This window comes from Melanotaenia boesemani, chromosome 15 (assembly GCF_017639745.1).
Source record: "Melanotaenia boesemani isolate fMelBoe1 chromosome 15, fMelBoe1.pri, whole genome shotgun sequence".
In the NCBI taxonomy this organism is placed as follows: Eukaryota; Metazoa; Chordata; class Actinopteri; order Atheriniformes; family Melanotaeniidae; genus Melanotaenia; species Melanotaenia boesemani.
Window position 1 is genome coordinate 22,234,957 of NC_055696.1, and position 13,839 is coordinate 22,248,795.

Below are 13,839 nucleotides of genomic sequence, written 5' to 3' on the forward strand. Positions count from 1 at the left end.
TTCTTTCAAGCTTTTAATCAGTTTGCCTGTTTTATTCATTTTTGCTGATTTTATTTATATTTTCCCTTTATCTGCAAATTTGTTTTCATCATACTTTTACATTATTTTGTATTTTATTTGAGCCCTTGCTTGTTTCTTCAATTTAGTGGTTAAGTGCTGTCAGCTGCATATTTCTTTGAGAAGAGATACATAAATAAAACGTCACTGATTAAAAAAACATCAGCATTTCTTATGGGCATAATTCCAGTTTTTTTTATTTTTTTTATAGAAAAACAGGTATTCTCTTTCTTTTGTTGCCATATTTCTACAAGCATCTTTATTTTGAGATTATTTTCCTGTCTTGAGGAATCAGATGAGGCTTCTAGGTAGCAAAGCTATTGCTAACAGTAAGTTTAGTATGAAATCAGCTGATCTGATGTCAACGAAGTCTTCTGGCAACTTCTAATTGAGGAACAACAGGTGTGTGTATTTTAAATGACCTAATAATTACCCTATAGCACACAGGGAGGCGAGTGTATGAGCTGGTTTTCTGATGGATTCAGTTTCACTTCCCAAACCCTCATCTCCCCTTACCTCCCTTATGCTTGTGCTTTTAAGAGGACTGCAATTTACTGGGATTAAATTGTGTTTACCATCTGTGCAGAGGTGATAAGAGTAGTATATATGGTATGTAAAATATTTATCCCTTCATTTCCTGCTTGTTGCTCTCTGAAGGATTTAGCTGGTAAGGTATATAATGATAATAACAACCCAAGCCAAAGCAGATTTTTTTTCCCAATAAAGTTTTAAAAATACATGGAAGAGGATCATTTCACAAACCCACTGAGCATCTTCACTTGTGATGTAAAAGAGCTGGTGTTGTGGATTAAACACAAGGTTTCATTCAATTTTGCATGAAAAGAATGAGAAACTTTGTTTGTAGAGTGTGCACTGCACAACTCAACAATAGAGCCACTGGATCTTTCTTCCTTTTTCCTCCTCATTTAATGACTATCCAACGAACCAGCAGCTGCATTCCCATATCGTACAACCTCCTTTGTACTCTTTTATCGCACTCAAAGCAGCAGCAGTCCCACTCAAACAATGCGACTGCAGATTCTTCTGAAAGGGAAATTGGTAGTCAGTGTAAACACAGTGCCAGGAAACTGTTAACTGTGTCACTGACCCTCTTAAATGAAATGAAAAACAGTGACAGCTACATTTCCGCAGGAGGCACTGACCACAGCCTCAACCTTAAAGACAGCAAACAGGAATTGATTAATTCCTTAAGATTTATAGGATGAGGAGCTTTGGAAGCTCACCAAGTCTCCACTGTTTCACAGAAGTTCCAGGTTTTTTTAGATTGCAAGTTGTAATTTTTTGTTTATTATTATTATTTATTATTAATTGGCTTGTTACTATAGACTGGACTAACATAGATTTGTTTTAATTGGGTCACAGTGAATTGGCTTAAACTGAATTGTGTTTAAATTGACTTGAGGTTGTTGTGAATTAGCGCAATATAAATAAAGCTAAATTAAATGAAATTAAAAATGTCTCCTTAAGGCTTGTAAGAATGTTAAATATCTACAGTGATCCACAATGAAGATTGTTATCTTGTTCCTACTGTACAGAGATACAACTTAAACTTTAATTTGTCAGTTTATTGACATCTTGTCTCTTAATACGTGGTGAAGTCCACTTCCTTTGTGTTTCTGGAGTTCACTTTGCCAGAAATTTGAATGTGGAGGATGGAGATGATAGCAGGGTACTAGATTATTGCTTCTGCACTGCCTAGAGCAATAAGTTAAAGTACTGTATGGCTTCCTTTGTTTGTTTGTTTGTTTTCCAGTGTAGTGAGTGTCATGTAGCTGATAATGTCCACTGCCTTTCTGGTACCTTCTCAGCAGAGGTTCAAAGCAACCTGATACTATACAATGATGCCAACACAGCAAAGCATTAATTGGTCAGAGGATATAAACAACTCTACAGCTGCACAGACCAACTCACTTCCTTCAATGGAATGTACAAGAACAGGGAACTTTGTTAATATTTTTTGCGGGGGCAAAAATTTAATGACGTCATTAAGTTCTCGCCCTGGTTTGAGAGTTCTTGTAGCTTGTTCCTGATACACCACCCGTGTCACGGTGGCAAGATGGTGGACCCAAAGAGACAGAGTCCTAGGGCTGAGAACAAAAAGGTTTATTTAATGACCAAAAGCGTCTTGTGAGCTGGTGGAAACAGCAAGCAGGCAGACAGCTGATCCTTGGGGCAGAGTTATGCAGGCATGGCTCTGGATCAGAAGTGTGGTAAGTCCAACAGGTTAGGAATGTCACGAGCCTTAAACAGGATTCTCTGGAAGACAATGCAGATTTTAAACCAGGAAACATGAGCAAGACAAAATTTCTCAAATACAGGAGACCAGATACCAAGTGTTGGTAGTTTGACGCTCTGGCATCAAGTGAAGGAAGGATGCGGTCTAAATACACTGCTGGTGGATGAGTAGATGACTGGAAGCTGTGATGATTAGATGAATGGCAACTGTGCCGCAGGAACCTGTCTGAGGAAACACCACGCCCACACACACACATGGGGGAAAGAAGGAAAATAACAGAAGGGCGGACACTAGAGTCCAGAGTCCCAGAGTCCATGACAACCCGAGCAGAACCTTTATCTTGTGTGGCATCTGAGAACAACGGTCCAATCAGCTAAAAAAATTTTAAATTAAATATTAAATTTAAGTTGCTTTGGATAAAAGACTTGCCATGTCATAAATACACGCACGGGCAAATTTTACATCTAGTTTCTGTTTCTGCCCCTTCAGACACTAAACAGTTGATTGGTTGATGATACTGTTTATAGTAGAAAACAAAACCATACTTAGTCGTGCTGTTGAATACTTTACCATACTGTAATGGAAAAACACCCTATGCTAGAGATCTTTACGTCCCTGATCTGAATCTCTTCCTGCAGTGTCCCCAGCTCATTTTTACTCCCCTATTCCTTCTGACTCCTTACATTTCTAGAGCACGCTCACCTGTGGATGTTTAGTGTCAAATGTTAATGGATATGATAATGTGCATGGTTTTGTCTGTATGACAGAAAAAGACTTAACCAGTTAAAGAAACTGGCATGGTCAAGGCTTGTACACTTTGATATTCTTGTGATGCAGTTTATCCATCATAACAGGTGAAATCCGCCCTAAAGAAAACAACAGCCAAGGGAGACGTAGCAGAAGTTTCAGTGTGAAGCTGTTAAGCTTAAAACAAATGGACAAATTAATTTATTATACTTTTTCTGGCCACTTTAGCAGGCACTTCTAGTAAAAGCACAGTTCAAACCCTGATGCTTTAGTTGGTATTGTTTTTAAAGGTTAACCATTAGCACTGTGTATAGAGTGTGAAATACATTTAAAGCTCAGCTAAACACATGTTTTTATAGCTATAAGAAATGATGAAAAAAGAATAATACATTTCTTTCCTTTTTTTCCCCCCTTTTTTGTGGGGGATTGGGAGTGTGTATGAATGTTTTCTCTCTGCCATAACATCACAAATGCCCCAAGGATGTCATTGACCCCTCTGCTGCCACTGAAGTGGAAGAGACTGATGGTTTAACAAAAGCTGTGGCGGCGTAAATGGAGCTGAGAGTCATTCAGTTGCACCGTGTTGAGCTCCTGTTACACTGCCACCATTCAAAGCCGCTCACATCTCCTGCTTGTCTGTCCTATATATACATTTATGTATATATATATATATATGACAGAGAAGCAGGAGATTATATGTGTATATATATATATATATATATATATATATATATATAGCTACATGGATAAAAAAAAAAGGTCTGCCAGAATGCACCAAGCAGTTACAGCCACACGTGTAAAAGATATTAACAAAGCTGTGCTGCAAGTCTTGTCTTTAATAATAGATGATTCCACTGTAAGTAACACTAAGTAACTCATTAAGATGTACAGATGATAATCAGATTAAAATAACACTGTTAAGGAAATCTGAAATTGTTTGAACATGGATTCAGCACAAAGAGGATTAAAATTCATTGAATAACACAAACTTCACCAGTGCCCTCCCCAAGACAAGTTTGATTTCACTGGAACTTACAGTAAAATCAAGCTTGTAAAATAGTAAAATCAAATACAGAACAGAGCATGAAGAGAAGAGCCACCAAAATGACACAAAGTACAGATGCAGCTCAGAGTCAACAAATTACAGCAATTAATGTATAAGTTTTTATACCACATGGGCAAAGACAGATATGTGAGCAGGTTTATAGCATAGAGATCAGACAAGGATGAGCTATCTAAGATGATGACCAAGAAATGCACAAGGGGCCTGCAGCAGAGCCTGTGACTCCCTGAGAAGAGTAAACTATATGTGCTTCCATGTCAGTCTCCAAAAGTCCCTAATAACACCAGAAAAAGTCGCTAGATTTGTTGATAGTCGATTCCTTTTATATACAGTCACTAAAGAGGTCTGAAAACTCACTAGAGTTACTGAGTTGTAAGCCAAGCGCTGATGTGTGTGTTAAATCGGTATACCAGGAACTCGTGCACTAACAAACATTACGCATAGTTGAACTGCGATTAAACATGTTTATTTTTTATACAGGAGATCTTTTTATGCAATGTAGGCATATCTTCCTAAGATTTACTTCTGGCTGCATTACTTTGACTAAAACATGAGTTATGAAACTACAGCAAATGTGTAGTTGTGTCAGAAGAGTCAAAGATCAGTGACAGAGCTTCTTGTACCAATGTGACTGGAGAAATTAATTTAATTTGATTGCAACAGGGCACAGTAGTCCTCATTCTCTCAATCAGTTTTAAATGTCACAAACGCAAGTGTGTGGGCTGATGAACAAAGAGACCTGAAGGCAGCTCAAGAGTTGCATTTGCATACACACAATGTGTTTCATTACAATGATTATTAAAAAATTGTCAGTGTTCCAAGCAGGTCTACATGGTGCTCAAACCCTGATTGTTATTAATATTAGCAGTTTACATGTATTTCATATTACCTTAGAATCTCCTCCATTTTTGTAATGAATCTGCTACAAAGACCCGTATTATCTCACATCTTATAAAATTGCAATAACATAACTAATATCCTATAAAAGTCAAAGACTTGCTTTTTCCCATGTAACTAGATACAACACCAGCTATTTTCACTGTTTATTCCTCCTCTTGAAATGTTGCTAATCAGTGGAATGATTGTTCATCCCAGAGATTTGATATTAAAGCCCTTTGGTTCTGTAAAGAAGGTGTGTAATTGAAGTAAATACTAGGCTTGATTGTACACAATAGGCAAAAAAAAAAAAAAGAGATGCAAAGGATGCGTTTTCAACTTTATTTTCATTTCTTCACAGGTGTGAACAGGAGGATGTTGTCACGCACACAGCATGGCTAAACCGGTCGAGTATACTGTTTGCCGGAGAAGAGAAGTGGTCCGTGGATCCCAGAGTGAGTCTGGTGACCCTTAATCAGGAGGAGTTTACAATCAAGATTGAAAACGTGGACATGACAGATGAAGGGCAGTATGTGTGCGCAGTCCAGACAAGCAGTCGACCAAGAACAACCTCAGTTCACATCCTTGTCCAAGGTAATTAAAGATGAAGAAACAACAGTCACTGCTACTGGTAGTATTAATGGCAACTCAAATAAGAAGTTTGAGTGAACAGCTGCATGATTTTCTAATTGTTTTTCTGGCTAAAAAGTCAATCAACAAAATGTAACTAATTGTGGCATGTGAAAAAAGTTTCATGTGCACACGTTTGCGTACCCAACTGTTAAAATAGGTTTCATAGCTTACAAACACTGCAAATAAATCTGAGCAATTTTCCACCACTCTTCCTTGCAAATCACTGCAAATGATGATAGATTGCTGTCTTCCACACACAAGACATGTTTTTTACCCCTTTTCTGCTTGTCTACACACTTTATTCAAGAGTGCAATCATATAAGAACCTTAGCAAACATGCCAGAGAATCAAAACACACATCTGATGCCTTTTTCTAAATCTCATTTCCTCATTCGTTGCACCACTGGAGCAATCAGAGCCTAAATGCCTTGTTCAGGGAGGGGGAGGAAAATTTGGACCTGATTCACAACGTTATGGAAGGTCAGTTGAGAATACAAGTTAAGATGCTTATGTTATAATGATGTGTGGAGTTGTGATAGTGTCTTGAAGAAATGCAGGTTGTAGTGCTTTGTGCACGGAGGATAATAGGCAGTTCAAGGCTGGCAGTTTGACATGCAGATCCATGTAGACTAGAGAGCTCCTCAGAACTTGCAATCTTCAAGTCTAAATAGGAGTGGGCAGGATCATTTTTAGTGTTCTCTATTACATAATGATAATACCAGACAAGGACAATTAAAGGAGGATAATCCAACAGCATCTGCATTTCCAAGCAAAGTTGTGTTTTAAGGTTCTTTTTTAACAGCTTCTCTTAAAAAGACATGTTATTAAAAAAAATTTACTTACACTTATATTCTGCACACACTTTATATATATATATATATATATATATATATATATATATATATATATATATATATATATAAACTATAACTTCATACATTTCATGACTATATTTTCACCAGCCTTTTTATGAAGTCAACTCTGCTTGTACCATGTTGGACCCTCTTCCCTTCAGAACTGCCTTAATTCTTGGTGTCATAGATTCAACAAAGTGTTGGAAACCTTCCTCAGAGATTTGGTCAGCAACAATACTCAGGTAGGCTGTGGTGGTTAAACCAGGCCATGTTTGTACTAAGGGAGCCAAAGTGTGACAAGAAAATGTCTCCCACACCATTATACCACCAGGAGCCTGAACTGTTGATACAAGGCAGGATGGATCCATGTTTTCATGGTGTTTACACCAAATCAGAGATGTTCACAAGTCTTCTTTTCCAAGTCCAAGTCAATGCACAAGTCACTGCTAGATGCAATGAGCTATCTGCCATGCAACACATGCCATCTGGTCTGCTTTAGACACTGCAATATAATATCCAAAGTATTTAAGATACATACTCACCCTTTGTCTACCAATATTTAGCAACTGTATAGATCATTAGCTCAAACTGACAAATGCTCTGTCCTTTACCACTGGACTTAGCTCCATCTGCTTCAAAGTTGGACGTGTTGCACATTCAGAGATGGTATTCTACAGACCATGGTTGGAACAAGAGCTGATCTGACTTTGTTGGCTTTCATCTCGAACCAGTGCCCATTCTCTTCTGACATCAACAAGGCATTTTCGTCCAAACAACTGCTACTCACTGCATAATTTCTCTTCTTCAGACCATTCTCCATAAAGCCTAGAGATGGTTGTGTGTGAAAATCCCAGTAGATCAGCAGCTTTTGAAAAATACTGAAAGCCATCAGTCTGGCACCAACAACCATACCATGTTTAAAGTAATTTAAATCATTGGGTGCCAAGAATGTCCATTATGTTCAAAACATGTGCCCAATTCGTTACACAATCTGTTCTAGCAGCTCCAAAATTGTCCTCAGCCATCCTTCTTGTTCGGTTTGTTCGGTTTCTTTAAGTCTCTGCTCTGATGCTGCTGCCCTAACAGAGGGCTGCAAAGAAGATTGCGTTCGCCACCACAGGCTTTTAGAAAATATTCAGCTGATTCCGCAAACATTGATGGAACTTGACTTACTCAAGAAGTAGAGAATGCTTTGTCACTTCATGTAAACAGACTCAATGTTATGTTTCCAGTTTAGTCTGAGATGTACACCATTGTATTTGTACTACTCCCCAACATCCTCCTCTCTCATGATTGAAATTGTCCTTGATTTATTCCTGGTCCTCAAAATCTATAAATATTTCCTAAATGTAAGATGAGGTGATTGTTTCCACAACAAGCCACATAGTGGCTGTCCAACTCAGCTTCTTATCCATCACTGACACACCCCACAATTACAGAGTCACCTGATATTTCTGCAGTTCATCCCTTGAGTTCAATCTGTGCTGCTGGGGAATCTGCATGAGGCTATCAGGTAAAACTGAGGGTGAGCAGGAGACTTGGGTTACCTATCAAGTTATATTCTCATTCACTTCTAATTCCTAATATTTCAACCACTTACACATTTTAGAAACTGTTTAAAAACCTTTAAAAAATTCAGTCAGTTAAAATATGAATAAAAAAAACTCAATTGCAGTGTAATTTCTAATAAAGTGTTTATTTTCTAAAGAACTGCAATAACGATATACAGTGTGTGTAGATGTAGATTGAGGAGCAGGAATGAGCACATATGCTGCAGGGTGTAGATGTCACCCTGCAGGTCAAAGCTTCATCAGTATCTTCAACCAACAGTGCAACCATTCTCTTGTCTGTCTCCATGGATACCAGTATTAAAAATATGCTTTTTCATGTTCAATCTAAAGTATATTTAAATATTGTATTAGTCTCATTGTCTCAGGTTTTTTTACGCTAGTCTTTCAGCCTAAAATAACATCATAAATGGCTTTAGTGTTGCAATATATGTCTGTTATTAGTAGCTGTGTTGGATTACCTAACTGTTTATAAGAAAGTAAACAGTGTTATAAATATACTTGCAGGTTAAAGACATTCATCCATTCATTTCCTGTACCGCTTCATCCAATTAAGGGTCACGGGGAAGCCAGAGCCTATCCCAGGAATTAACAGGCGAGAGGCAGGAGACACCCTAGGCAGGGGACACCTTAGTCCATTGCAAGGTCAACACAGAAAGACAAACAACCACTCACACTTGCTCTTAGGAGAATTTAGAATGACCAATAAACCTAACATGCATGTCTTTGGATGGTGGGAGGAAGCCAGAGTACCTGGAGAGAACCCACGCATACACGGGGAGATCTCACAAACTCCACACAGAAAGGTCTCTGTTCAAACCTCCCCCCCAGCCAAGGCTTGAACCAGTGACCTTCTTACTGTGAGGCAAATCTAACCACCATGCAGCCAGATTAACAACATTTACTTGGTTATTTACACAAGATTCTCAAGAAAAATCTAAAGTTTCAACCTTAGACATTTACTTCATTCCCATGTTAATATATGCATATTCATTCACAGCCATGCTAACGGTATACTGTGTTTACGGTGTAAAAAAGCCTGGAATGCTAATGATATGATCAATGTGAGTAGCTTTATGAGCACAGTGAGAGTCAGTTTTGTTTGTGGTTTTACAAAGAGTGCATTATGTAAAACTAGCTCCTCTCGTTTACTCAGTTGGAATATTTTATCAGAACATCTTGACGGCTGTCTTACCGACCGTGCTATAAGCAGTCATCTGATGTCAATCAGCGGTATCTGGATCAGATGAATTATAAATTATTTAATAACACAGAATATCTCAGCACTTGCCATCTGGAGAGCCTTGAACTTGGGTGCTTCAGATCCTCATTACATCACTGTCTTTAGCCTTTATCCACGAAAGATTATATATTAATTCACTTAATACAATTTTTATGATTGATAATTACATAAAAACACAAGATCTTAAATAAGTCAACTGAATAAGCAGCACAGCTGAAGTCGTTTTAACTCAGTCATTCATATCTGCTTATATATTTAATAACAGTGGAATGCAAAAACATTAATTCTTGCTAAATCTCTTGGCATTTTTCCTGTTTTGTCATGTGGCAACCTGTAAATCAAATGGGTTTTTTTGTGGAAAAGGAATTTTTTATGTTAAAACCCTAAAATCAATTTAGAAATAAACTACAAAAAAATTCTCAAAATTGAGTTAAAAAAAAAAAAAATTCTTTATAGAGCCACCTCTGTGCAGCAATTACAGCTGTAAATCTCTACTAGTTTGGTACACTGGACGCCACTGGAATTTGTGTCCACACAGCAGTCTGCAAGTCATGCCACAGATTCTCAGTTGGACTGACGTCTCGGCTGTGATGAGGCCATTCCACCACAATGATATGTTTCCCTAAAACACTCAAATGTTGCTTTTACAGTACATTCAGGGTTATTGTACCACTGGATCTAAATTCTGATGGCTATCAAAAATTACTTGTGTCACTCCTTTTATAGTGTGTTCTCTTCTAACATAATATGTGACCCTCAAATAGTCAGGATCACAGAGGCCACCATCAGAATGTGTGACTTTACTGTACCGGTATTAGACTTCAATACAAGCGTTTTCAAAACTTTGCTCGTCTAACGTACATGCTGAGAAATGTACACTGTCGCCCCCTGTGGTGATAGATTCCGATGGGTGACAGATTTTCGTGTAACACCAGTGTCCAGGTGGCTGTGGGACTTCAAGTGTTAAGGCGTTACTTATCCAAAATGGTGCTTTAGCACTTATCAAACAAACCTGGTGCTGCAGTTTTAAAGCTCAGAGGGTTCTCACTGAACACACAGAGTTGTGTGTCTATTCAGAGACTTTGTCCTAAAAAGTGGTGGCACAAATATGGCTGCTATTATGTACAACTTGGACCTTGACCTGTCAGGAGAGCTTTTGACGTTGGTGTTGCTTTGTAGGTGGTACCTCTACATTTGTGGCTTTAAAGACTTGCACAGGGGCAGACTTTATTTTACTAATTATGCAACTAAATAAATAGGATAGAACTAACAAACATTTTAATTCCACGTTGTAATACAAGAGCATACAAAGAATGCCAAGTGTGTGAATACTTTGTCTAGCCAGTTAAATGGTTCAACTAATTTAGTCCAAATTAGTTCTTTGACCTTTAAGCATCTACTGTAAATATAAAACATTGTTCATGCAAATATCTGAGAATGTTTAACTGCATTTAAACATGCACAGAAGCAAGTGATTTGCAGTGTTACATACACACAGCATTGTATGAGCACATGTTCTTTACTGCTTCCTTTTCTCACAAATGTGGCATGAGCTTTCAACTTTGACTTAAAACCAAAACTTGAGCATATCGCTAACTCACTGTTGCCTTGGCAACAGCCAAAAGTAGGAGAGTACTGAGTTCACTGAGGCAGCTGAAAAACACTTGAACAGTAAAGGCCAGTCACAATACAAGGTGTGGGGTCACTGTGCTGCTGCAGCCTCTTTCTACCTCACAAACACAGGGAATGAAAGAATTTACCACCTGAAAGATGCCTATCTTCTTGTGCTTCATCAATGATGCAGACAGTGCAGGGGGGGGGGGAAGAAACAGGACCCTCTGGACAGTCTGCTGCAGGTTTTTCCCTCTAATAGCTTTTACAGATGCATTTAGTCATGTATTTAGATAAATAGATAGATACTTGTACATACATGCATAAATGATCCCAAATGAAATGTGGTGACTCAGCAGCATAAAATCACCAGTAACAAATACAGAAAACAAGCTAAATATATAAAAAGAAATCAAGTGAAATGTAATTAAATTAACTAAAGTGATGTTGGGTAAAATAAATAAATAAATAAATAAAGGGTAAAAATAAGTATGTACACCAAAAGTAAACACAGTGACTATATACATGAAGTGATCCATGGTTGTTGGTACCATACAGGTTCGTCTGAGTATTTCAGGAACTGCTGATCTGCTGGGATTTTCATGCAGAGATTACTTTTAAGATAATGTGGGAAAACCATGCCATATTTAATTTTCAGTAAATTTATTTAGGGACTACATATCAGCTCAGCTACTCAAGATTTTTCACACTGGAGCTGCATTGGAGGATCCAGTCTACCACCATCACCACACAGCAAACCAGAACTGCTTCAGAGAGAAGTCAGTGATCCCCTGCTACCACACCAAGCTTCATATTCTGCTCCCAAAAACAACCAATTCACTAAGTTGTTGCAAATATTCGCCAAATTTTAGACTTAGTTACTGAGAAAAGTAATGTAAAGATGTTTTATTTCTCATGTCTCTAATAACCACAGTTATCACAGCAGTGTGTGTGTGTGTGTGTATGTGTGTGTGTGTGTTAGGCCGATAGTACCAGCTAAACACCATTTAAACACCACAGCTTACCAGAATATTGTTGATAACCATGCTGACCCGATGTTTCCAACTTTTCTGGCCCTTTAAATAAAAATTTATTTGAAGTTCCCATTGCGTACAAAGTCTTATGGGGTCGACACACGGGAGGCGACCAACGACAGCGACAGGAGAAACTCATCGCCACCCAGGTGAAACCAAACACACGGGACGCGACAAACAGCAGCAACAGCGGCAGTGTCGCGCATCGCGTTCTTGGATTGCTTTTCTCCAAGAAATTTGATTGGTTGTGATATCGGAGGGAATTTTGACATTTTCAAAGCAGTCCATGACAGACAAGGCATGAAGGATGAAGAGTCTGAAGATTTTGCTGGAACTGACAGAAATCTAACTATTGACTCTATTGTACAAAAGATAAAGACACCCCTGGGTTCATTTTATTTTACAAACAAGGAAACGGCATGGTGAATATCATCATTTGATGGCGGACCTCAAGGCTGATCCAAAGAAATCCAGGACCTACATTTGGACAAATTCACCCTGGCGCCACGCGACTGCCTTTTATTTACATCTCTATAATGTTTGCGTGAAGTATGGTAAAGCCTGGGAAAGTTGGACATGCTAAAATGATCTGTTCCTTCATGGTGAAAGTGTTCGTAGACTGTGCAGTCTCCCCTCGCTGGTTGGTTGTAGTGCCAGGCAACAGTGACAAAAATTGAACATTTTTCTACTTTCTTGTGCCATGTCGCAAGCCCGCGTGTGCACGTCTGCGTGAACGAAAGCAGCCTTTCACATGCACGCCTGTCGCTTGGCTGGAGGAGGGCAGCGATATTCGCCTCATCGCACAAGTTCCACAGGAACGATGTTGCCTCCTGTGTTTCCGCCCAACTGGAAAAGTTACACATAACCATTTCATTTTATTTCTGCTCTATATCTATAAAACAAAGCTGCATTATGGTTAAGTTCTAACTACTAAATGCTAATATTCAAGCATATGCAGCTTCATATGTGCATAGCCACATTGTTTTCATAAACACTGGATTTAGTTTTATTTAGCACCAGCAGAGCTGCTTAGCAGACCTGCATGGTGCATGAACTCATTGTCTTGTTAAATATTAAACAAATTAGGATTGAAATGTAGAAGAAATGACCTGTGTTCAAAATCAGATATTTTTCTCTAACCCCTGGGTGGATGTTTCATTGGTAATTTAGATCCATTATTCATTGCACACAACGTCGATGTAACTATGTCCCCCAGTGGACCATAACTCGTGTGTCCTGGTGAAAGAGGTTATGCTGCATCCCTACAGGTCACAGTATACACAACTGGTTTCGCTGTCATGACAGTTTGTTAGCAGCTTCCACAAAAAAGGATGAAAAAGTTAGTGAACTGTGACTGGATATAATTGAAAGAATAGCAAGTAATTTACAATGTAATCGCCTTTTTCCGTAAAACAAACATCCAAAAATAATGTGATCATTTGTGACGCTCTTTGCAGCCTTGAGGGACCTCTCCGTGGTTGGTTGTATTAGTTTCTGCCTCTCAGACGAGCTTATGTTGAGGTCATTTTCTTTTTCCCTGTTACTGTCCTTGCAGATCATCTTCTCAGATTGCACAAACAGCACATTCTGATGCCTCCAGGTCTATTCGCTGTAAAGGCACATATCCACATGTTTCTCACATAATCTCAACCCGACAGCTGCATATCAACAAATATTTACTAGAGATCATTTGGAATGTGAAGAAAATGCTGAATTTTTACACGTTTTAAATAAATAGAAGAAATCCCAGGAAGCAGTAAAGGCAGGTTAGCACAGTAGTGTCAGACAAATATGCACCAAAAACAAAGTGCACAGTTTTATTTCATTTTATTTTATTTTATGGTGCCAGGAAATGTGTTTTAATCGAATTTAGGGTTGTTTCAGGTTTTTTTTTCC

The 13,839-nt window shown here is 38.4% G+C and overlaps 1 protein-coding gene across 4 annotated transcripts in view; it reads left to right on the top strand.

Moving 5' to 3' along the window:
• The window catches only part of ntm (neurotrimin), a 547,770-nt gene that overhangs the window by 489,231 nt on the left and 44,700 nt on the right, over positions 1–13,839 (top strand). For all 4 annotated transcript variants that reach the window (XM_042008016.1, XM_042008013.1, XM_042008014.1 and 1 more), the window contains one exon: positions 5,362–5,594. In XM_042008016.1, the coding sequence (XP_041863950.1) occupies positions 5,362–5,594 (233 nt within the window). The remainder of the gene's footprint in view (positions 1–5,361; positions 5,595–13,839) is intronic.